Here is a 24,279-nt window from a genome sequence, read left to right as displayed (position 1 = left end):
GACAATTTTATGCTGCCCTTAAAGAGCTATGATTGGTACATAGCACAAGGCAAAAAAAACAACAACAAATGAGTTAGGGAGAGTGCCCTGTAACGGGTGGGTTGCTTGTGCGACCCCCCACTCTGACTGTCTCAGTTGTTGTGTCCTTGGGCAAGACACTTTACCCACATTGCCTGCTGGTGGTGATCAGAGGGTCCGGTGACGCCAATGAATGGCAGCCTCGCCTCTGTCAGTCTGCCCCAGGGCAGCTGTGGCTGCTAACAAAGCTCACCACCGTCAGGGTGTGAACGAGTGAATGACTGACTGCAGCGCTTTGGGATCGTTGAATTAGTTAAAGTGCTATACAAGTACAAGCCATTTACTGTTTTATCTTGTCTAGAGTGTGTATTTATGGTATATTTTCTGCAACTTTTTCCATTTCTTCTACAATGTTTATAATTGAGAGCATTTTTTGTAAATAATCTAAAAAAAAATCCTCTCTTTGTACATTTTCTCAACCGTTTAGGCGGTGGATCAGCCAATCAGCTCTCTCTGTTTCCACCTTCTTCCCTGCTTAAGACACTCTTAGACTCGCTTAAAGTCCTCCTCGCTACTCCCAACATTTTTTCACTTTGGGAGTTCTCTTAAGGGCTAGGGTTCTTTGTGAATAACTTTTATATTACCGAAGTGAAATGCTAAGAAAAATCTTAGAATTCGCGATATTCTAAGATTTTTCCTAAAATGACATTGGTATGAGCTACATTTAGTCTTAGGATTCTTTGTGAAAACAGGCACTGGTCTTTAGCGAAACAAGACGCGAGTTGCTGATCCGTGGATGGTCGCTTAAAGGAAGATCTTCTAAAGGAGGGACACACTTGCTCCTTTCATCAGGCAGGTGTCTGTGAGATTAGGAGAATGGGACGAGGAGATTGTTGTATATTTGGTGAGTGTATCATAACCTGGAAATCATCTGAGTGACTTGGGCTAAATAGAGACTTGGGCTGTTCTATGGAGAGAAGTTGTTGGAGCTTCCATTGGTTCCTGTCTGCAGCCTGTTGGCACCACATCTCCTAGGACAGAGCTGCACTGTAAAACATACACACACAGACACAGACACACACACACACACACACACACACACACACACACACACACACACACACACACACACACACACACACACACACACACACACACACACACTATTATCTTCAGCTGTCACTTTTTATACATATTGTATTGATAAATACTGTATATTCTTCAGGGATGGTATCAAGGCCTTGGTTGATTGTATCTGTAATACTTTATCTGCTGGTTGTGCTGTTCTTTTTACATCTCTCTGTGCAGGTGAAGAAGCAGACTTAGGATGTTGTATTCTTCTCTCCCCATTCTCTCCTCTTTTTCTTTCACCTTTTCTCCATTTTTTCTTTTTCTCTCTTCTCTTCTACCTTTTTGTTTCAGTGTCCATATAACATGGAATATTCCCTGCATTAATGAAGGTTCTTGCACGTATAAATCAAGCGGAGCAATATGGCGAATGCGGTAAGGCTCCACTTGTCAAAGTAAAAATCTGTTGGGCTATTTTTGGCATTAAGACAATTCTTATTGCCACATTGCCAGACAGGACACTATTAAAAAAAACAACAAAAAAAACACACACACACATTAATGCATCATGCTTCAGACTGATGTACACAACGTATATCTAGTTGAAGCTGTAAAGTGTGGGCCCGGGCAGCTGTGCGGATCACAGCATGGGGCAGGAACAGCAGGGTGGAGCCATGAAGACAGCACCATGCAGGAGAACAGGCAGTCGGGTTAATTTGGCAACACCTCCATCAGCAATGCAAGCACTAAAGAGCCAGGGAGTATTTAAGAGCTGACCTCTTCTGATGTTGCAGAACTGTGAGCTAAACTCAGATGGCAAAATGTGATAGCTCATATGAACAGTTGCTTTAATTTTTATGTTCATTGAATGCTTTTAGGTTAATTCTCTACTTTTGTTTACATTTGCTCACAGCATAGTAGCTGGCTCATTCAGCAACAGTCCCTGTTGTGTGTGGCGGCTGTGGAAGACGGAGGAACTGGTACCCGTCTCAGTTTAGGTGTCTTCCTGTGCCAGTGCATCATCATCCCAGACACCAGTGACACTTTAAGCATCTTGTCACTACTAAGGTGTCTGATGCGGGAACCCCAGAAGACATCAAACCTCAGCACGTCAGCCAGCCCCATCAGATAAATAATATGTGATGTAATGCCTACATCTGTGCCCTGTGATTACCAAACACTGCAAACATTTCAATAGTTTGCCACTCGACTTTTTTTAAAATCCTGTTTTATAGAGTTTGTGCATTTGTGATAATATTTGTTTACACAACTGCAAAAACGAGCTCCCATAATTAAAATTTAAAAGGAAGGAATATTGAACACCATATATCTGATCTACATCAACATGGAGATCCAAAACGGCTGAAATATCATGCAGACACAAATGACTAGATGATTATTAAAATGTATGATTTGTTATATAAAGTTCTAAGCCAATATCTAGAAGATTAATTACAAGAGTAAAGTATTTTATAATGAGAAATTTAAAAATAACGCAAACTTTTATTACTACCATTAAAGTCTGTGGGCAGAGCTAACACCACTATTGTGGAGATAATTGTTCTGAGACTTAATCTCTATTCAGGTCAACCAATCTGATGCTAAGGTCTAGCTGGCATGGCCATAAAATAGATTATTTCAGGGTGCTCTGCTGCGCAGAAACCATTAATTTATAGAATGGATACAAACATTTAAGTTACCATTACTTTAAATGTTCTAGGATTTCACATTATCATTTGTTCATATATTCAAGACATCCCATTTGGACACGTTTTAAAATCTGATTAATTAAATTTCGTGATTTATTTATGCATTAGTCAGAATATTACAAATTTACCAGGTTAATTCAGATGAGCAGTACAACAACAGACACCAGGGCATCAAAGTACTTTCTAAACAGATATTCTGAATCATTTGTCAGGAAGGAGTCAGAGGTGATTTGAGTACTTTTATTTATTGATCTGTTCTGTTTGCCTGTCTGAAAAAGGAGTCTTGGTGTCGTTACACAGCATTACTAAATAATATATTAATATTTGTTATATGCTTGGGGAATTGCTGTATCAAGTAAAATTCCATTATTGTGAAAAATAAAGCAAAGCAAATCTATGCCTTCTCAGTTATTAACAGCAGAGGGAACCATCGTTCTTCAAAATCACCAGTGCCATAAACGCTTACTGTGTCTTTGTTATTGTTCACACAAACAACCACATTTACTCGTGAAAAGAAGAGATATGCAATGATAACTGCACGATGAAGAAACTGTTTTATCTGAAATAGCATCAAGGTAAGTGAGTTAGTAGAGCTGGGAAGAAAGAAAGCAGAAAAAATTGGGAAACAAATCATCATGAGCAGCACAGGCTGCCTATAGAGGCAGCTAATCAGTCACAGTAATGTGTGTAGAATAATGCTCGTCTTTAACCATTTTGCCCTAAATTCAGAAATTTTTGGAAATGTATTATTTATAAGCCATCCACAGCTGTCAGGCACAGGTCAAACAATGTTATCGATTACAATATTACCTTTGTATAATGTCTGTTTGCTTTTAGGTTACCATAAAAAAGGCTACACAACTGCTGTGTTTTAGGGGTAATTATAAATGGTCGGCAACAATTTCCTGCGAAAAACCAATTCAGGGTTTTAATTGAGAAGGGAAATATGCAAATATGCAAAGTCTTGCTTTTACTTTCCTAAAAAACAAAACGAACAACAACAAGAAAAAAAATGAAAACCAGACAAAATGGAGTTCAGTTTTGTATATCTATATTTTTATTGTTGTTGTTTTCCATTTGAAGCAGATGTGTTTGTGGAGTATACGATTAGCACAACCAACAAATCTTCTGTCAACATCTCTCTAGCATTTCACAGGGAATAGATAGAGTTGAAATCAAACACACTGCTTCCTTGTTTGATCATGGATCATGGAAGAATCAAAGTAAATCGGGCCAAGCATCGGAAAGGAACTGTGGATCTCCAAGAATCTGGTTCATCCTTGTATACGGCTTCCAGATGCCAGTTTCTTGTGTTCAAATAATTATTTGTAAGTATAAAGTACGGTGGCCCTGAGGTGCAAAGCGCTACAACTTTAAGGAAAGCACTCCAACATTAATGAAAGCGCTACAACAATAAGGAAAGCACTCCAACTTTAAGGAAAGCACTCCAACATTAACAAAAATATTACAACATTAACAAAATCACTTCAACATTAACAAAAGCACTTCAACATTAACGAAAGCGCTGCAACATTTAGGAAAGCGCTGCAACATTTAGGAAAGCGCTACAACATTAACAAACCGGAAGAGGTACGTCCCAGTGGGAGACCTAAGAAATCGCTGATTGGACTACAGGTCGTTTTTACTTTTGAACCGAAAGTTATTCTGGCTTTAATGTGTTTTTAAAAACTATGAATGTTCTCGGTTATCCAAACCGTAAGATGCAGTATAAAACGCCACTTAGTCTGTTTATAAGTTTCGCTTTTATTAATTATGCTTTTTTTTTTTACTACGTGCGCTGTGTTTCTGTACTTCAACGCTCTGGTCTGCTCCTCTCCCCTCCCTCCCCTCGGACCCAGGGGCTTTTATCAGCGGCAGCCTTATCACTACGTTTAATGTCTTTCCACTCCTACCAATATGTCCTAATTAAAATCAATAGGAGAGTCCGTAGCTGTGTTTCATGCTATTTTCTTTTTAACGACACAGAACCAGTGGCGCTTCGGTGGGCGTGCTGCCTTGGCTTGAATTCAGGTGCGCAAAATTACGTTACAATTTAGGTGTGCACTTTTAAGGGTCATTTCAACAAGCTTGTAACATCAGGAGCTTCAGTTCAGACCCAATATTCATTCTCTTCCCTCTAAAGGATCCCTATACAGTCTTTATTTATGCTTTTCCCCCACTGTTATCCCTCGCGCGCAGCGCACCAGGGTAAAATAGAGCAGCTGCGGATCATGCGTAAAGACGCCCAACAACCCCCCCCCCCCCCCCACACACACATTTTGGTAGGAGTGGAGAGACATTAAACGTAGTGATAAGGCTGCCGCTGATAAAAGCCCCTGTGTCCGAGGGGAGGGAGGGGAGAGGAGCAGACCAGAGCGTTGAGGTACAGAAACACAGCGCACGTAGTAAAAAAAAAAAAAAGCATAATTAATAAAAGCGAAACTTATAAACAGACTAAGTGGCGTTTTAGACTGCATCTTACGGTTTGGATCACCGAGAACATTCATGGTTTTTAAAAACACAGTAAAGCCAGAATAACTTTCGGTTCAAAAGTAAAAACGAGCTGTAGTCCAATCAGCGATTTCTTAGGTCTCCCACTGGGACGTACCTCTTCCGGTTTGTTAATGTTGTAGCGCTTTCCTAAATGTTGCAGCGCTTTCGTTATTGTTGGAGTGCTTTCGTTAATGTTGTAGCGCTTTCCTAAATGTTGTAGCGCTTTCCTTATTGTTGTAGCGCTTTGCACCTCAGGGCCACCGTAATAAAGAGTATAGGAATGTCTCAATCAAGGAGATAGATAGATAGATAGATAGATAGATAGATAGATAGATAGATAGATAGATAGATAGATAGATAGATAGATAGATAGATATTTTATCCATCCATCCATCCATCCATCCATCCATCCATCCATCCATCCATCCATCCATCCATCCATCCATCGATTCTCTCCCGCTTGGATCGCGGGGGTAGCAGCTTCAGTAGGGAGGCCCAGACGTCCCTCCCCTCAGCCACTTGGTCCAGCTCCTCCGGGGGAATCCCAAGGCGTTCCCAGGCCAGCCGGGAGACATAGTCCCTCCAGCGTTTCCTGGGTCTTCCTCTGGGTCTCCTCCCGGTGGGACCTCCTTTCTCTGTGCAGCTCTGACTGGAAGCACCTGTCAGGCTGCAATCATGTAATGACTGGTTCCACCTGTTCACACCCCTACATAAGCTCACCTCAGTCTGTTCCTTGTCGCCGGTTCGTATTCAGTCAAACCAACACCACGCCTGTCCGTTCCAGTCCTCACGTCTTGGTCTCCGTCTAATCACTATGTACCTGTCTGCTGCGCTGTTGGACTCTGCTTCCTCGTCTCTGTCATCCTGTTCTCTGGTTTTCACTCCCGATCCTGCAGCAGCCCAGCTCCTCCGTTTCCTGGTCAGTTTCCCCGCTCTGTTCCTGTCAGTCAGCCCCTGCACCCTACAACTCTGTCCGGTAACTGACTCTGGTTCATGTCATCGTCATCATCAACTGTCTGCAATAAACTCTCTTTGACCAGCTCTGTGTGTGCGTGCTGTGTCCGGGTTAATCCAAAGACAAATCATGACAGCCACCTCAACTGACTTCTCTCGATGTGGAGGAGCAGCGACTCTACTCTGAGTTCTCCTTGGATGACTGAGCTCCTCACCCTCATCTCTAAGGGAGAGCCCAGACACATTAGGGAGAAAACTGATTTCGGCCACTTGTATCTCGTTCTTTCGGTCATGACCCAAAGCTCATGACCATAGATGAGGGTAGGAACGTAGATTGACTGGTAAATCGAGAGCTTTGCCTTTTGGCTCAGCTCTCTCTTCACCACAACATTGAACTACGGCCTAGGGCGTCCTGGTGCCAAAAGTGCATATGCACACCCTTATGCTTGAACATGGTGTTCGTTATGGACAATCCATGACGAGCACAGAAGTCCAACAACAGAACACCACTCGAATTCAGATCAGGTGGGCCGTTTCTGCCAACCACTCCAGAAAGGGTGGGTAATCCGAACTGCTGTTTGGCGCATAAGCACAAACAACAGTCAGAACCATTCCCCCACACGAATGTGGAGGGAGGCAACCCTCTCGTTCACTGGGGTAAACCCCAACATCCAGGCATCAAGATGAGGGGCAATAAGTATGCCCACTCCAGAGTGGAAGAATGTCCAGCCCCTCTCAAGACGATTGGTTCCAGAGCCAGAGCCATGCGTCAAGGTAAGTCCAACTATCTCTAGTTGGAACTAGCTCAGTACTTCTCTGGTGGCACTTCCCCACCAGAGAGGTGACATTCCACGTCCCAAGAGCCAGCTTCTGCAGCTGAGGATCAGAATGCCAAGGTCCCCGCCCTCTACTGCCACCCATTTCACAATGCACCCGACCCCTTTGGCCCCTCCTATAGCTGGTGAGCCCATTGGAAGGGGGACCCATGTCTCCCCATCGGGCTGTGCCCGGCCGGGCTCCATGGGTAAAAGCCCCGCCACCAGGCGCTCACCAATGTACCTGGCTTCGGAGTGGGGCCCCGGTGACCCGCGTCCAGGTGAGGAAACACAACATCCATTTGTCTTATTCATCATAAGGGGTCTAAGGGCTGCTCTTTGTCTGGTCCTTCACCTAAGACCTGTCTGCCGTGGGTGACCCTACTAGGAGCATAAAGCCCCTGACAGCATAGCTCCTAGGGTTATTGGGACACTCAAACCCCTCCACCACAGTAAGGTGGCAACCCAGGGAGGGGTATTTTATTATTATTTTATTTATCCCAAGGGAAATTTGAATATCTAGTGGCACACAAAACATACACACATTAAATATACATTAAACTAAAATGATCTGATACCACAGTAGCTGCTGGAAACTGTGGAAAGCAGTGCGAATAGAGCAAGCAGGGAGTGAAAAGAATACTGATGAAGTGCAAATGGCAGTAGGGTTATTACAGCTGTAGGTAGAAAGCACACAACCATAAACAATACAAGGTTAGAAAAGAGTGTTGCAATAAGTACAGATGACATTTTATTGTTTTTAATAGAGTTTTGCTGTAGTGGAAGAGAATATGAGTGAAAAATAACTGTTTGCAACGGCGGAAATAATTTTGAGCAGTTCAAAAATGTACCCAACAGCCATGAGATGTCTTTAAAAAACGATGTATAAACTTTGTTTTGTTTATTTCATGACAGATGTCTCACCTCCGGAGCGTTCCACTGATGTGCTCCCGGCACTCCTGACACTGGCCCTCCCCCTCTGATGTTGGGTATGACCTGTTGCCTCCTCTCATGGCTGTCTCCCCCCACCCCCACCCCCCCTCGATAGCATCCTCCATCTTTTCTCCATGCTGAGGTGGATGTGATGAACACAGGGAACAACCACAAATGTACATGGCTGCTAGGCATGTCGAGTTGTAGGGTGGTGGGGGAGCGGGGGGTGGTCAGCCTCATCATGAAGATCCATGGAGGTATCTCTGCAGAGAGAGGTGGTGTTACATGTCTGTGTGCAGGCTTGAGAGCTTTGGGTCTTTTTTTTTTTTTTTTTTTTTTACAAAGAAAGTACTGTTTTTCAGTGATTCCTAATGTGAAGTTAAATCTTTGTGGATGGGCCTCAAGAGCAGAGCTGATATAAAGGTGAGATTAACTGCAGTGAAATGAGACAAAACTTGACTTGTGGCAACAGTTATGACCTGACACAGATGTTTGTCGGTTTTTATACAAAGAATTTCACATTTCAAACAGAAGTTCCAAAACAGTTCACCCTAAGACCCTCTAAATGACCCCCTTTTGGTGTGTGAGATGTTTTTCCTTTTTGAGGCGAAATTATGAGAATAAAGACGTAGAAATTTTAGAGTAAAGTCAAATTTTTATAAGGACTTCCAGCTTTAAAATGAGGAATGTTGAACATCTTGTAAAGTTATACTTTGGTATTGGTTTCACAAATAAAAATACTAAATCTTTTTCGCACATCAGTATCAAATAATCTCGTGATCTTAGAAATTCTTGTTAAAAGAGATAAAACATTGACGTCTTATTTTGTTCAACTATAAAGAAAAAAAACCTTTTTGGACATATCGTAGGGGGAATTCAGCAGAACATGCTTTCAGAAGATTCCTTTAGGATTGTTGGATACCGCAAGGGAACTCAAAGATTCAGCTTCCTCTATAGATCATCTGCAGGATTACCAATCCATAGCCTTAATGTTTTGGACCTCCGTGATACTGGAACATTTAATGTCCCAGAGTTCCCTTGCTCTGTCCATGGTGCTGAACAGGTTGGACTGGGAGAAATTGATTCTTTGGACAGGTATGCTTTATAAGCATAATAAGCTGAGATCAGTAGTATGTGTAAGTGATTTATTGATCTTTGTGTGTCACACGAAAAAAAATTCTGGCAGCTACACTTCTGTCTTGTTGTTAGGACACAAATAATCCTTATACTCAGTGAAACGCCAATCAGTTTGCGACATAGATATTTTTTCTGTATCTCCCCACATTAAATGAGACCGACACAAAGTTTAAGGACTAGATTTATATTTAATAAATGTGAAAATTTCTTACCATGAAGCTTGTTTGTCAGATTAAATGTTCCTTTTGAAAATAACCTTTGAGAAGGTTGTAAAAATACTTACGTAGACAAACCCAGAGTTGTGTATTACAAATGTTTTTTATTGGTCCGATGTAACATTCTGATGTTAAATGTTGTGTTTTCATTAACTGTAAATGGAAAAATACCAATAATTACCAGAGATAAAGGCTTTAAAACATCAGTCTCCGTGTATTTAGTCATTATCATGTGAATTGATTAATTTGAAATAAACCTTTGAATAATATTGTAGTTTATTAAATATGCCTATATTTTTTGTGAGTCACCAGTAAAATTTAGGGACAATATGAATAAACCTCTAAAATCTAATATACTTTTAAATGATTTTAATTATATTTTGAAAGCTTTAACATGACTTTCTTCCCAGCAGCACAACTGAATGTGCTCTCATATGAACTTTTATGATCATTTTAGTTTGACATAATAATCCAGGAAGATTTGTGGTGGACAAAGCATTGCAGAGGACTTTTCACCTGGCAGAGAAAAACAAATAAACCCTCCTAAAATTCTGACAAATGATGTTTCAGACTAAAGCTGTAGCCCTAATGTACAGGCAATGACTCGTCAGCAAATCCTAGTAACTGTCTGAGAGCTTACACTTATAACCGGTGTTGTCCCGATAAAAAGAAAGATTTCCAATTTAAAGTAATTCCTGACAATCCTGCAAAATAAAGAACTGTGGAATGTAATTTTAACAAGCCCTTGAAAATTCAATTCAATTCAATTCAATTCAATTTTATTTTATTTATATAGCGCCAAATCATGAAACATGTCATCTCAAGGCACTTTACAAAGTCAAGTTCAATCATATTATACAGATTGGGTCAGATTATACAGATTGGTCAAAAATGTCCTATATAAGGAAACCAGTTGATTGCATCAAAGTCCCGACAAGCAGCATTCACTCCTGGGGAAGCGTAGAGCCACAGGAAGAGTCATCTGCATTGTACATGGCTTTGCTGCAATCCCTCATACTGAGCAAGCATGAAGCGACAGTGGGAAGAAAAACCACCCATTAACGGGAAGGAAAGACCTCCGGCAGAACCGGGCTCAGTATGAACGGTCATCTGCCTCGACCGACTGGGGTTACAGAAGACAGAACAGAGACACAACAAGAGAAACAAAAAAGCACAGAAGCACACATTGATCTAGTAATCTGTTCTACATTAGATGGAAGTAGCGGGTGATCTGTCTTCTCTGGATGATGTCACAGTTAACAGAACGCCAGACCAGGTGTACCTACTATGAAGAAAAAGAGAGAGAGCAAAAAGTTAAAAGTTGAAATGACGACAGTCGTTTCAATGTAATACAATGCAAAACTGGAGAACAGTAGAAATCAGTAGAGTGAGAAAATTAGACCCTGATGTCCTCCAGCAGCCTAGGCCTATCACAGCACAACTATAGAGATAGCTCAGGGTATGAGCCACTCTAACTATAAGCTTTGTCAAAAAGGAAAGTTTTAACATTAGTCTTAAAAATAGATAGGGTGTCTGCCTCACGGACCAAAACTGGGAGTTGGTTCCACAGGAGAGAAGCCTGATAGCTAAAGGATTTAAAATAGACTTTAAATTTGGGTTTTCAGGTCAAGCAAACACAGAGACCACCCTGAGACTAATCCGGTTAGGACCGTTCAAATCCCTGAAATGGCAAAGATCATTAGAATGGAGAACAGGAGTTGTCACGAAATCCGATTTTTGCACCTCAAAATCAGCAGACACAAAAAACACAACACAAAAAAGTAAAGCATCATCTAAAACTTTCTGACAAGGTCTTTTAAGGCAAGAACACAGTGCCAAGTGTTCTTTCTCACTGTATACATTCTGGCAGTGACTTCTCAACAAGGACACTTACATCAGCGTTACCTCAGCACAATAGAAGACAGCTCTACCCCGAGAGCTCCTTGTGAGGATAATTCTCCAACATTCGTCTTAAAACTGCAATAAACTCTTGTCAGACACGCAAGCAACAAAAGAGGCTATTTAGCCTTCATCCCAGTGTTTTTCTTTTTACCCATCTAAGGTAAGAAGCTGCCATTAATCTCGCCTTCTGACATGCTCATTGTTCTGGTACCCCTCCCAATGCTTTGTAGAAGCACCTATAGGTGCAGACGGTCATTTATCAAAACAAAGCATGTCCTGCAAGGCCATTTCCACCCTTCTTCTTACCTTACACTGATGCAAATAGTGGCTGTTGTCTCACCTGGGGCGGGGCGGATAAATGTGAGTCCTCACACTGAGAGTCTCTCAAGGCCCAGTGCTTATGGGAAGCATACCAAGTCAGACAAACAGTAAAACTTGAAGAGCCTAATTTGAATGTAAGGACCGTGGCAGGTTAGCAGGTTTCAGCATATATCTATTGTGTCCGTGGAGATGAAAGCATTGCTGCTGTTTATTACAGAGAGAGAAGTTCTCCCCTTCAACAAAGCAACATTCTTTAGCACCAAAATCTAGGTCAAGGGACAAGTGAAGAGGCTCCTTTCACTGGAATAAAATGCTAATTTGAATGGCAGAATAAAATGTGCATTCAGATGAAAAGAAGCAGACAGTGAAGAATTGTTGTTGTATTTGGGCCAGGGCCATCACCACATAACGTGAATCGAGAGGATCAAAGTCAAACACAGTCCAAAAGCAATATGTGGATTATGAAAGATAGGGTGAAAAGTGCGTTAAGCTTGAACATAAAAGCTCAGGTGTTGAAAAGAATCGTTTCTGGAGAGCTGTCCAACATTCCACCCAGGGCAAACATTTAAAGAAAGAAAAAAATGAAATAAAAATATAGACAAAAAAAAAAAAAAAAAAACTGAAGGAAAGTAAGCAGCATGCCAGGTGGGCTTCAGTTGGGCTAATGACGGATAAAGTGGGAAAAGCGTTGAATTAAAGATGAGTTTGCTGGCAGGTGGATAAAACAACAAGGATGGGATTTTCTGTACCCGTTAAATATGAACAAGTCTCATGATGACCCCAGGCTAAATGACAACATTCCCACAGATGTGCCGCTAAATGCACAAGTAATCATTCTCAGTGCAAAAGCATCCAGATCAATACCCTGAATACCCTGTATTCAGGGTATTTCACTATAAAATTGCACAGAGGTTATGATTAAAAATGGATTCATAACAATTTGTTAACTGTAGAAATACCAGATTGGAAGCTCTTATACTGTAACCTTGGAACTACCTTGAATTAAAACAGCAAACAGAAACAAAGGTAAAGTAAAAAATAACAGAGAGCATGAAATTGTTTGTAACAATAATGATTCATCACAAACCAGTCAATTTAAAGCAATGCATAAAATAGACTTTGAGAAGCGAAACATGAGAAGAATATGAGGTTATGAGAAAATTAAGAGCACGGCTCTTTGATTTTCATAAATGTATAAAACGCAGGTGGAATGTGGGCTTTGGCTTTGGTCAAAACTGTATGAAATTGAACTGAATATGATGTGCTTTTCTAAGGGAGGCTTTTGGCAAAACTGTAATACAGCTAAAATGAAATTTTAGGGGCTTCAGGTTTTCAAAAGGCCACGTTAAACATGTCATCTATTACAAAAGCATTTGTTGTTATCTGGTTGTGCTAGGCTGAGGCAAACCTTGAAGGCTTTCCAGAGGGACAGTTTAGTCTGAAAAGAGACAAACAGATATGTTGAGACAAATCTAACCATAGTGTAAACAACTAAAGAGATTGCTCGGCTGGGTCGGTGTGTCCTGGCCTTGTCAGGGACCGGAGCATGAAAAGCGTATCAGATGATTTTCACAGGGGGTAAAAGGGAAGTAAAAGGGAAGAAATATTAAATGACACAAAATGTCTGTGATCAGATCAATTAAATGTGGCCTGCTCATATAATATGTACACCCTTAGATTGTAAATACACTGTAAGGATTACTGCTTCAAAGTTCCCTTTTTGTAGTTAGTATTTTTATCCCAGAATCATTAAAGTTGACTATAATGATAATCAGGTTTTTGTGTTTTATTTATAGAGTTGTGGTCTGTTAAGCATGATGGTCAAACTATGTTCAAGGGCGGAGTTTCCGTCTTTAGCAAAATGATGGAAGCTTCAGATCTGAAGGATTAAAATTAAATTTTTGTTTTTTCTGTATAGCTCAAATATAGATCTCAGCTTTGGTTTAGACAGTGTTCTTGGTGTGCTAAATTACTGGGGGAAAACTGTAATCATTGCAAAAACCGCAAGATGCTCATGAAATTAAAGGGAAAATCATTGCTTGTTTGGATGAATAATTGTGTTGGACAAAGTGTATATCAGTTCACTTTAAAGTTTTACCTTAGACAAACTGAGTTTTCGAAAGTTGTATATGTTTAAAGGCAATACTAGCAGCAAATTCACTTGGTCAAAAGGACCAGAAAGAAATCAACAGTCTGAAATAAGTCAATAGTCTTTGTATAAATGAGACTTGTGCTCCTTAGGAGACAGTTTCCATTGTTTATTTATTTTCTTGTGTTTTGGTTATTTCTTTGTTAAATTTTTATTTGAGAAACGTTGATGTCACTGACTTCTGCCTAATCCAATTTTTGATTAAAATTTGAAACAAATTTGCAAAGGCTGTGAAAAGGTTTAATGTGGAAATGTGATGCTATGAGGTTAAAGATAAAAATTATTTTTTATCCTTAAATGTATTTATATAAAGAAAACAAGATCACTGTAAAATAATTCTGCTAATTTAAAATTTGAAGGGGTTCACACCTGGGGAAAGGTGGAAGACCTTTTAATGGCTAATTTTTTTTGGAGGGAACACTGTGGTTAAAATGCTTGTTTGACTGTTTTCATGTCATTTGTTTTCAAACTTATCAACACTGCACTACGGATGAAGAAGATGGTCAATGTTTTTATTAGACAATGTTTTTATTAGACAAATGGTCAATGTTTTTATTAGACAATGCAAAAACTTCCTTTGTCAAAGAATGTTGGTGGAGTGCATTCTGCTTTCAGAGATCAGGACTGGAGGATGGGGGTTCACTGAAATTGCTCTTCCTGGAAGGATGGTGTGCAGCTGACCAGAATTAAGACATGGAGGCCATGAAAAGAACATTGAAAATGGATAACAAATGGCAGGAACTAAGACAGAGGCGTTGGAGAACCTTCAACTGACCTGTCAGCTACAGAAACAAAGATGAGTTCGGCAAACACACCTTTAGCATTCACCAGATTTTCTTGTACACAATTAAAAACAAAATACACAATTGATGACACATTGATGAATGTGTAAAGGTGAAACCTTTGGAAGATGCAACTTTAAGATGTAATAAGCTTCACAAAACAAGACGTGCATGAGAAGAAATAGGGAAAACTGCTAAGAAAATTGTTTTGCACTACAATATTCATTTACGTGATGGAAGCATAGGGCAGCTTTATAAATACTATGATAACCAGGTTTGACAACGTATAAATGTTGCTGTCTGTGGCATTGAGATAGAGGTAACTATATCAAAATAGTTTGAACGGCGACTAATTCAGCCTGACAGCTTGAAATGGAACGAGCAAACCTGTCCGCAATAGGGCAGTATAGACAAATAATTAAAGAATTTAGATTTTTCCTGTTTACACTTTTATTTATTTTTTATTTAACCAATCACAAGGCTGATTTAATCAAATTAATTTATGGGACTGTTTTGGTTGAGTGAATGTAGTCAGAATGCTGTAGTATAAATACAACAAAGAGGAGTGATAAATACGGCGAGGCCGTCTAAGCTTTAAAAGAGAATATGTATGAAAAATAAATGCAATACAGATGATAAAAAAAGAATATAAATGAATAAACAATAAATAAGGAAAAGAAAAACATGTGAGTGAAGACGCCGAAGTTGACATTACATCAACAGGTAAGATAAATTAATGAATGGATGAATTTTTCATTATAACCACAATAAACTCTGAATCTCTACACTACCTGCTGACATTGCAGACAAAGAAGACATGGCAGAAACTGCATTTACTAGATGTCTTGAAGAAGAGGCACAAATAAGAAGCAAATAATTAGGATGCCGCTAAAATCTGCCACACGGGTAGACATCAATAAAGCACCACACAGGTTACAGGCTCAAATGGATAAAACTGTGAAATTAGCGTAATTACTCATTATATTAAGTAACAATGGTAAATTGAGGATTAAAGTGACAGTGAAAGATTATAATGGACATATGGGAGGAGGTAAAATTATATGGAGTCACCTGCAAGGTTTAATGGGATTTAATATCCCTCCGCTCGGACACGAATAACTAAATAATTCTCCTTTTAACAAAATGTTAAAACATCCTTATGAAAGACTAAACATAATATTGAATTTAACCAACTCTTTGCCCAGGGGTCTTTTAGTCCAAGATTATTTTATGATTTTCCTCTTACCTACACTGATGAAAAGAAATAAGGCCAATTAGATTAGATTAGTTGGACATTTTCGATCTGGTCAGGATAGCAGAACGACTGCTGGACACAAGGTGACAATAACAGCTTGAAGAAGAGATTGATGAATGAAGGTTGACTCTGAGGTGCATTGAAACTGCAGGACACCCAACATTGGAACAAAAGCTGTGGAGAGAACATTTTAAACAGGACTATGCATGAGTCCAATTCTTTAACACTTCTGAAAATAGACACACAGACAAAAAAAATCACCACCATTTCACCATATGTATAGATAAGCTAATTAGAAGATCTAATTTTGAAGTATTAGCAGCTTTTTATAGTCATGCTGCAGCATTTGAATAGGATTTTGTTCTGGACTTTTATTAAACAACCACAAAAGCTTAATTTGGGAAAAAACATTTTTTCCCCCTTTTAGACCCAGTTTTGAGTTCGACTTGACGGTTTGCTTCAGATCTTTGTCCTGCTGCAAAAGTCTTGAGCTCAATGGCAACACATAGGGATTTTCATCTGGGTCCTAAAGAGGCAAAGACCATTCTACCACCTCCACCAGGTTTTTGAGATCATCAAGATGTTTCTTAGCAAATGTGGAACAGTACCTTGTGTTTTTTTTTTTTCGGTCAACGATAGTTTTGGCCTCAGGAGTCTTCCATGGATACCGTTTTCTCTTTTTTTTTTGTTGAATCATAAACACCGAGTGTGACGGAGGCAAGTGAGACCTTAAGTGCTTTGGATGATGTGGGGACATGTTGGATGAGTTGTCAATGATTTCTCGGAGTAGCTTGATAGATTGACCACTCTCAGTAGTGGATCTACACCAAATTCACTGGGAGGGCCGGGTGAGGCCAGTGTTTTTTCATGGGGGCTCATAACAAAAGAATAATAAAAAAACAGGGGAATATTTAATAGTTTAATGTATTAAAGGCTCTATAAGAGAAATTTCACCTTTAGGTGTTCTGTTGAACACTGTGTGTAGAATCCCCCCCCCCCTTACCCCTCCCATCCCCCACTGTCTCCTCATAAGCGCATATTTGCAAAGGATAAATACACAGCAAAACAGCACCTCAAGCTACTCATAAACACTTATTAACCTGACTTTCCATATGCTCAGTAAAAGCTTAAAAAGTGATCAGTGCACTCCAGCCATCACTCCCCATCCTCTGATGTATTTTTTTCTGGTGAGTTAAAGACAAGAAAACAATCTCATAACAGTCATATTTGTTTTTTAATAGCATATGAGTTTATCTGATAAATGTAAAAAAGGGAAAAGGCCTTTACAGTACATTCCATTTTCAGATTGGCCGAGTCAAACCTACAGGAGTTGAAAAGACAGGAGCAGATCTACCGGATGATACCAGCAAACAGCACAGCCACGGCTTCCTGTACAGTTGCATTGTTTGTGGCCATTGCACACAACCAAATCATCTGAAGTAGAAAAAAAAAATACATCCTAAGTCTGGATACATTCATAGATATATAAAAGTGTGTTTATGTCCCCATTGTGCTTTAGGTGGGAATATTGCCTTCATCCTAGCAGCTGCATGAAATGAATCTCAGCGGTGCTGACCCTGGATGCCAATCAGCTAAATGCATTACAGCGTGCTCGTGAGCCAATTGAAGAGCACTTGCTCCGGGCCACTTTACAACTGGAGAGACTACCTTGTGCCTAAAATAAACCTGGCTTAAACAGAGGTGAACTATGCTAAATATGCATCAGTAAATGCCAGGTTTAACGGGTTAAAATACCAAACCGTGTTTCCTTGAAATAGAAAGGTAAATGGCAAGCTGGATCTCCATGGAGCAACATGCAGCATGTTAATGTGTGTCTACAGGCACTACTGAAAAGGTTTGGAAAGGCATGCAGAGAGAAACAGGGGTAGAGGGGTTGGGGGGGGAGACAAAGTAGGGGGGCAAAGAGTCCCTGTTCTCAGCATGACAGACCACAGCAGGGGTTCTGCTGCCCAAGGCATAACATGAGTCCCCCACAACCACCAGCTCTGTTCCAGCAGACATTTTCCTCCATCCTTTACCCCCTTTCTCCCCTTGGGCACGTTGGTAAAGAGTACAAGACGCCACCCATCTCTCTTCCCACAATGCCCTCTTTTCCAATTTCAACCAGTCGTACATTGTTCCATCACATCCTCAAGCATCCAACAGTGGTGGAGTGTACAAGGAAAGAAGCGTTAATTGGCAGAAGAGGAAGAAAAAAAGGAGAGCCAAGACCATAGCGCTCTTCTACAACGTCGATATCTAGTCCTCCATGACGGGTCCAGTTCAGTGATCCTCAAGATGTACCACAATTAAACTCCCAAAGTGACTCAAGCCTCTACATGCCACGTAGGAACATTAAGTTTTTAATATGGTAAAGCTAATACAGCTAAACACTCAGTTCTTGTCCTCATGCGATTGGATTTTCAAAAGCATATGACACAAAAAGAACTGCTTGTTGCATTCTCCTACTGTTGATACCTTGCTGCAATATTGAAGACCACAGCTAAACAGGCCCATATTTAATTCAGGAATATCCCAAAAAAAAAAAAGAGTTCTGGAAATTGTCCTGCAGAGTCCAGGGAGGTTCTATTGGAGGTCTGCTACAAACCCTGGCTCGGGCTTGGGTAGAGTCTTACAGGCCCAGTGTGAGAAGAGCATCCAGGGCTCCTATGGGGGTCCTCATCCCCTCCGTCCCGCAGAGGTGGACTGTGTACCCTTAACGTGATAGAGCCATGGGCCATCAGAGGCTCTGAGATGCCGGAGGGCGGCTGTTGCTGCCGAGACGATAAGTCGGGAGTTAAAGGGGGAGTTGACCTGGGGATAGCTGGATAAACTAGCTGGAGGCTCTGCGGCCTGTGCACCAGAGAGTCCGCGTAGCACATTGCAGCATGCTGCTGGGAGATCGTGAGAGTTGAGCAGGGCAACGGCATTGGAGGGTCTGTCCAGATGGAGGTAGCCTTAGACGGGGAATGGTAAGGCTGAGGAGGGGAGGGACAGTGCAGGTATGTGTGGTGAGCTGGGGAGCAATGCGTAGGACAGATCACTGCAGGTTGCGGCACCGACGGCGTGAGGGTCTCCATCAGTGTGGCCATTCTCTTCATGACCTGCCCGAGGTCGGCTACTTCCCTCCGCAGGGTGCTCACCTGTAGACACAAACAGAAATGATATCCTAAATTAAATCTCATGCCCGATATTTTACCTACAGTCATCCATCCATCCATCCATCCATCCATCCATCCATCCATCCATCCATCCATCCATCCATCCATCCATCCATCCATCCATCCATCCATCCATCCATCCATCCATCCATCCATCCATCCATCCATCCATCCATCCATCGGTCATTGGGCATCAGGCGGTTTACACCCAGGACAGGTCGGCAGTCCATCACAGGGCAACACAGAGACACAGGACAAGCACATACTCACACCTAAGGGCAATTTAGAGTAATCAATTAACCTAACTGTCATGTTTTTGGACTGTGGGAGGAAGCCGGAGTACCCGGCGAGAACCCACACATGCACAGGGAGAACATGCAAACTCCATGCTGGGGTTCAAATCCAGGATCGTCTCGCTGCAAGGCAAGGTGACAGTGCTACCAAGTCTGCCACTGTGCAGCCCTATTTTACCTATATTTTGAGGTATTTCTATTGCATTGTACAGTGTTTTATAACATAAACTAATAGGATTTTCTTTCAGCAAACCTCCAGTTTCTAATCGTTGGTTACAGGGATAGAAGATGCAATGGTGTTACATAGTTATCTTAAATAAGGGTAGACTATCTATCTATCTATCTATCTATCTATCTATCTATCTATCTATCTATCTATCTATCTATCTATCTATCTATCTATCTATCTATCTATCTATCTATCTATCTATCTATCTATCTATCTATCTATCTATCTATCTATCTATCTATCTATCTATAGATAGATCCTCAGGGCTTAGTCCACCTGAGGAAAAAATGGTAAATGTTCAGATAGATAGATAGATAGATAGATAGATAGATAGATAGATAGATAGATAGATAGATAGATAGATAGATAGATAGATTTCTTTGCAGTTTCTGCCTTGAACTACAAGAACAACTGGCTCTAAAATATACGTTACATACGAAATATTATATTTAAAGTTAATATCCATAATAATTATTATTTCTGTGTTACAATTAATGTGTTTTGACTTTGGATGGCAGTTTTTGTTGGATTCATCTACACGAAAGGTTTTTAGCACAGAACCTTGTAATCTGAAACAATCCCACCTCAGTCGTTGCCATTTCATTTGTTTACATCATAGCTTCAGCTGCCGCTGATGCAAACTGAAAACTTTTTCTGCTGCTTCTCTTTAAAGTAACATAGAGTGACATTGTAAGACACAACAGAAAGGATAAAGTTTGCTTAGCATGGTTTGTCTTATGTAGCCCAGATCCCACCAAAATGTATTTCTTACAATATGTAGGGTATTTTTGGTCATAGAATATGTTTCTGACATGTTAAACAGCTGAGCATTAACTGATGATTGCAGATGCCTGAGGATGTTGCATCGGGGATACAAAGCCAGAGACAAACACATTTGTGCAATTGCTTCCTGCAATCAAGACAATGAGCAAGAGTCCTGTTCTAGCAATAATTCAAAGACTGTGAGGATTTAAAAGGAGATTTGACAGACAAGGATAAGAAGAAGTTAAATGCAGTAGTTAGGACACAGAAAGGAGAACAGTCACCCATGCATGAGCGACAGATACAGGAAAATTATTTTCTATGAAAAGCAGCTTCAATTGGTACCTTGTGTTTTAGTTTTTGCAGTTTTGTTTGACGGATTCCATTTTTTTTTTTTGAAATTTTAAATAAGGCAGTATAAGGGTGGTTTAAAAATTGCCAAATTCAAACAGGACTCACGTTGCTCCTAGAAAACTCCAGATTGTTTTTTGTTGCTTTTTTCCCTTCTCATGTCAGCAGCTTTTATGCTGATTTTTGATTGTTTGCAAGAATGTTTTTAAGAAGATGAGGGGCATGGGCAGCATCTGAAGAGACAGACAGCTAGCCAAGTGGACATTAAGGGTGTACTAGGAGACTGGGAACTAGCTAAACTACCCAAGGGGTGTCCATGGTCCATGTCCAAGTGATAAGCACCACAATGCAGGTTTTTCCTTTTTAGGGACACAATAATAAACCTTTGGAGGTGTAATAAAGAATAAAGATGTTTTGTCATGAAGAGGGACCTAACAGCTCTCAACTAGGGCCTAGTCCACCTCAGGAAAAAAATGGTAAATGTTCAGAAATTATTAGGAACAATGTGTGGCCACACAAGAGGACACAACATCACTGAAAATGCTGGAGGTAGTTATGCTGGGCTCGTTGATGGGGCGTTGACACCACCACAGAAACACAACTAAATCTGCCAGGTCTTTTCTAAAACTCTCTCTGGACTGTCCTCCTCGTTCTTCTACGAGGTAGCAAGTTGGACTCATGGTTGTAGGAGAGGAGCAGTAGATTCAGCTGGAACAGCCATAACAAAGTCAATATTTATCTTGGCATGAAAGCAACACCGAACTGCATCATATTTGTTGTTGTTTGTGAGAATGAGGCGCATGCGGCTCACAGAGGGAGGAGACATTACGACGCCATCGCTTCAGGAAAGACACCCAGTTTCAAAAATGATAATATTTGGTCTCCAAAATCGCCGGATCTGTGTGGATGCAACACATAAAAAAGACAAAAAAACCCCCAAAAAAACCTGCGGATACACAACTAATCTTGTCTCTGTGTGAATGGAGCCTCAAAGCGGCAGCAAGCTGACTGAATGGAAAGGCACACAACACGTTGTGCTTGAGGTCACAAGCGGGGCAGTGTAGAACTCCTTGCCGGGCATGTTTTAAAGCACAAAGCAACAACATCGCTGCTGCTTTTTTGGCTACTTATGCCTCCCTTAGAGAAGCAAACAATCTATCTTGTTATCAGAGGAAAGCCTGTGAACTCACAGGTGAGACAATTTAGTTTTTTTGTATTTGCTATGCTAGTTTTCAACTTTTGTAACTACCCAGCAGTCCAAATAGAAGCTCTATCAGTGCTGCCACCTAATTTTCTTACATGCAGAAAATGAAAACTGTGACTCTGCTGAATGACCTCGGCGTCTAACGGCCCCGGCAAACAAACTGGCTTCGATGCCTAATGTGCTCTCGATATATTCTGTCGCGCAAACACAGAGGCTGCAGCAGCAACAGCAGGGCACACCTACTGCGTTATCTAGTTAACAGTGCAAAACTGAAATAGATAAGAAAAAGAAAAACAGAAAAATGTCTTCATGGGAAGTAAAAGCTGTATTTTCCCGTGGCTCAAATCAAATCTGAACCAGTGAGTCGTTCATTTCAAAGCTTCTGCACTAAGACTCACTGAATAACATGAGAAACCCCTTATGTTCACATTTATATTTAAGAGGATGTTGAAGTAGACTGAATAAATAAAAACAATAGTGTATTTAACTGAGATACTTGTTTATTATTAGCTCATCGTTTAACTAAGGCTCCACAGCTGGAATCCTTCTGACTGATGACTTTATAACTTTAAGATTTGGGTCACCCCAATACTTTTGCCAAAAAAACAACAAAAAACAAACAAACAAAAAAAAAACCCCAGAAAGAACCCAGGAGCTGTGGATCTGTCACCTCATCTGCAAGTAAAACCGAGCTGCTGTGATCGTCCATTATCTAGATGGCGGCTGGTGATTAGCTGCTCCCCGCACGTGGCGAGTCCATCGAGGGCATGGCCGCGAAGCCCTGCCAGTGCGCCATCTGTTTCTGCCAGTCACGCCGCTCATGGCCATTCATCTGGGCAATGACGCTCATCATTACAACTGGATGCACATCGGCTCTCAGCAGGGCACGCAGCTCCACACGGGAAGTGCTCCAGCCGCCGCGCGAATATGTCAAGAGGTGATCAGGCAAAGTGTGGAACTGTATTATGATTGCAGCCGACCAAATCAGGCTGGGCACTCCTATTCCCTGTTTGAGTTTTAAGGAGACACAATAAAAGGGGAGGCATGCTACACGTGATAGATTTGCAAATAAAGATGTGTAGGCTAACAATTAGCCGAACGATTCGGCCGAAAGTTTAACAGGCAAAAACATTCAGGTTTTTTTCCCCCCGACAGGCTTCTCTTTTTCTCTTCCCCTCATGTGGTTTGTGAAAAGCCAGGGTCGAAACCGTGGCTCTGGTAAAAATAGAAAAGCAGAGAGTGGCAGGACAGTCCAATCTGACACGCTGTCAACATGATTCCTGGACTCCCACATTTGAGACATCCGTCAGTGGTCCTGGCCAGGGAGAAAGCAGCAGACGACCAGAAGAACCTCACAGCCACACGATATTATAAAAATAGTATCAAAATCCTAATTATCTGAAAATTCTAACTTTTTTAATGGCAGGTCTAATTATGTATACATGCCAAAGTGTATTCAGGTCTATAGCAGTTTCTTTTTAAATATGTTGTATAACTGATCAGCAGCCATGACCCGTTATAATAACCGGTGGTTATTGCTGGCAAAACTCAACCAAATAGGCCTTTTATGGCCAAAACATGAGACTGTCTGACCAGTCCTATGCTGACTCACATCTAAATCCGGTTGCTGTAATTTTTTAAACACAACTTTCTATTGTCTCTACTGTTTGGAAAATTCAGGTTTTTTTTTTAATTTACATTTTTTTATTCAAAAGAGTTTGAAATCAATTTACTTTAATTATTCATGAGAAAATTGCCTCGTTACATATGAGGAGTATTCTGATTTAACGTAAGAATGCATCAATAGATGCAAGTACTATCACTACGAAGTTACTCTTTAACTTGCATTGATGAACAACAAAGCGTGAGGTATACATTTTGCTGTTGAAATGCGCTAAAATGGCAAAACATGGCTGTACAAAATGAGAAGTAGAAATATAACTTGGTGAATTTGCATGTCCTGCAAAACACACAGCTGAATTGCAAGCTGAATTGGTTGAAGCTGAACCGAAGCAGAAAAAGCCCTGTACAAACGTGTTAACGGGATACAGTAAAGGCATGTTAATTAGCGGAAGCTTAAATTGATGCAGAAAACTATTAAAGACACTAAGTCAAAGCAGATCAGCAACCTGATGTGATAACTGTTAAGGTACTGTGCCCATTTCCATAGCTGTGCGGCTAATGATTTGCAATTTTATACATCAACTCTCCATGTGCAACTCATCTGCTTTCATTGATATAAATTAAAAAAAAGGGAAGCAGATCTAGTTTCCTGCCGTCTGTAGCTGGTCAGTTAATTATTTGTCTTTTGCGTGTGGTTTAAAACCCAGCATCGTGTACATGATCCATTTTTTGGTTGACGCCGTTCTTCACTGAATTGAAAATCTGCGTTGCGTTTTAGACACCGTCGCTCATGAGCGAAGCAAACAACAAAATCTGCCCTTTGATCATCAAACTTTCATTGGTGATTGCACCAGTTGCAATAATTAGAGCATTCATTAGAGCAATAATTAGAGCGAGAATAATTA

At 40.7% G+C, this 24,279-nt stretch overlaps 1 protein-coding gene across 2 annotated transcripts in view; it reads right to left on the bottom strand.

Moving 5' to 3' along the window:
* Positions 1-16,966: 16,966 nt before the first annotated feature.
* kcnh8 (potassium voltage-gated channel, subfamily H (eag-related), member 8) overlaps positions 16,967-24,279 on the bottom strand; it is a 79,014-nt gene continuing 71,701 nt past the window's right edge. For both annotated transcript variants that reach the window (XM_012874267.3, XM_036145008.1), the window contains exon 16: positions 16,967-18,894. In XM_012874267.3, the coding sequence (XP_012729721.2) occupies positions 18,352-18,894 (543 nt within the window). In that variant the 3' untranslated portion in view covers positions 16,967-18,351. The remainder of the gene's footprint in view (positions 18,895-24,279) is intronic.

Source organism: Fundulus heteroclitus, chromosome 13 (genome assembly GCF_011125445.2).
Source record: "Fundulus heteroclitus isolate FHET01 chromosome 13, MU-UCD_Fhet_4.1, whole genome shotgun sequence".
In the NCBI taxonomy this organism is placed as follows: domain Eukaryota; kingdom Metazoa; phylum Chordata; class Actinopteri; order Cyprinodontiformes; family Fundulidae; genus Fundulus; species Fundulus heteroclitus.
The sequence above is the reverse complement of the archived record's forward strand: the minus strand, read 5'-3'. Positions and strand labels throughout refer to the sequence as shown.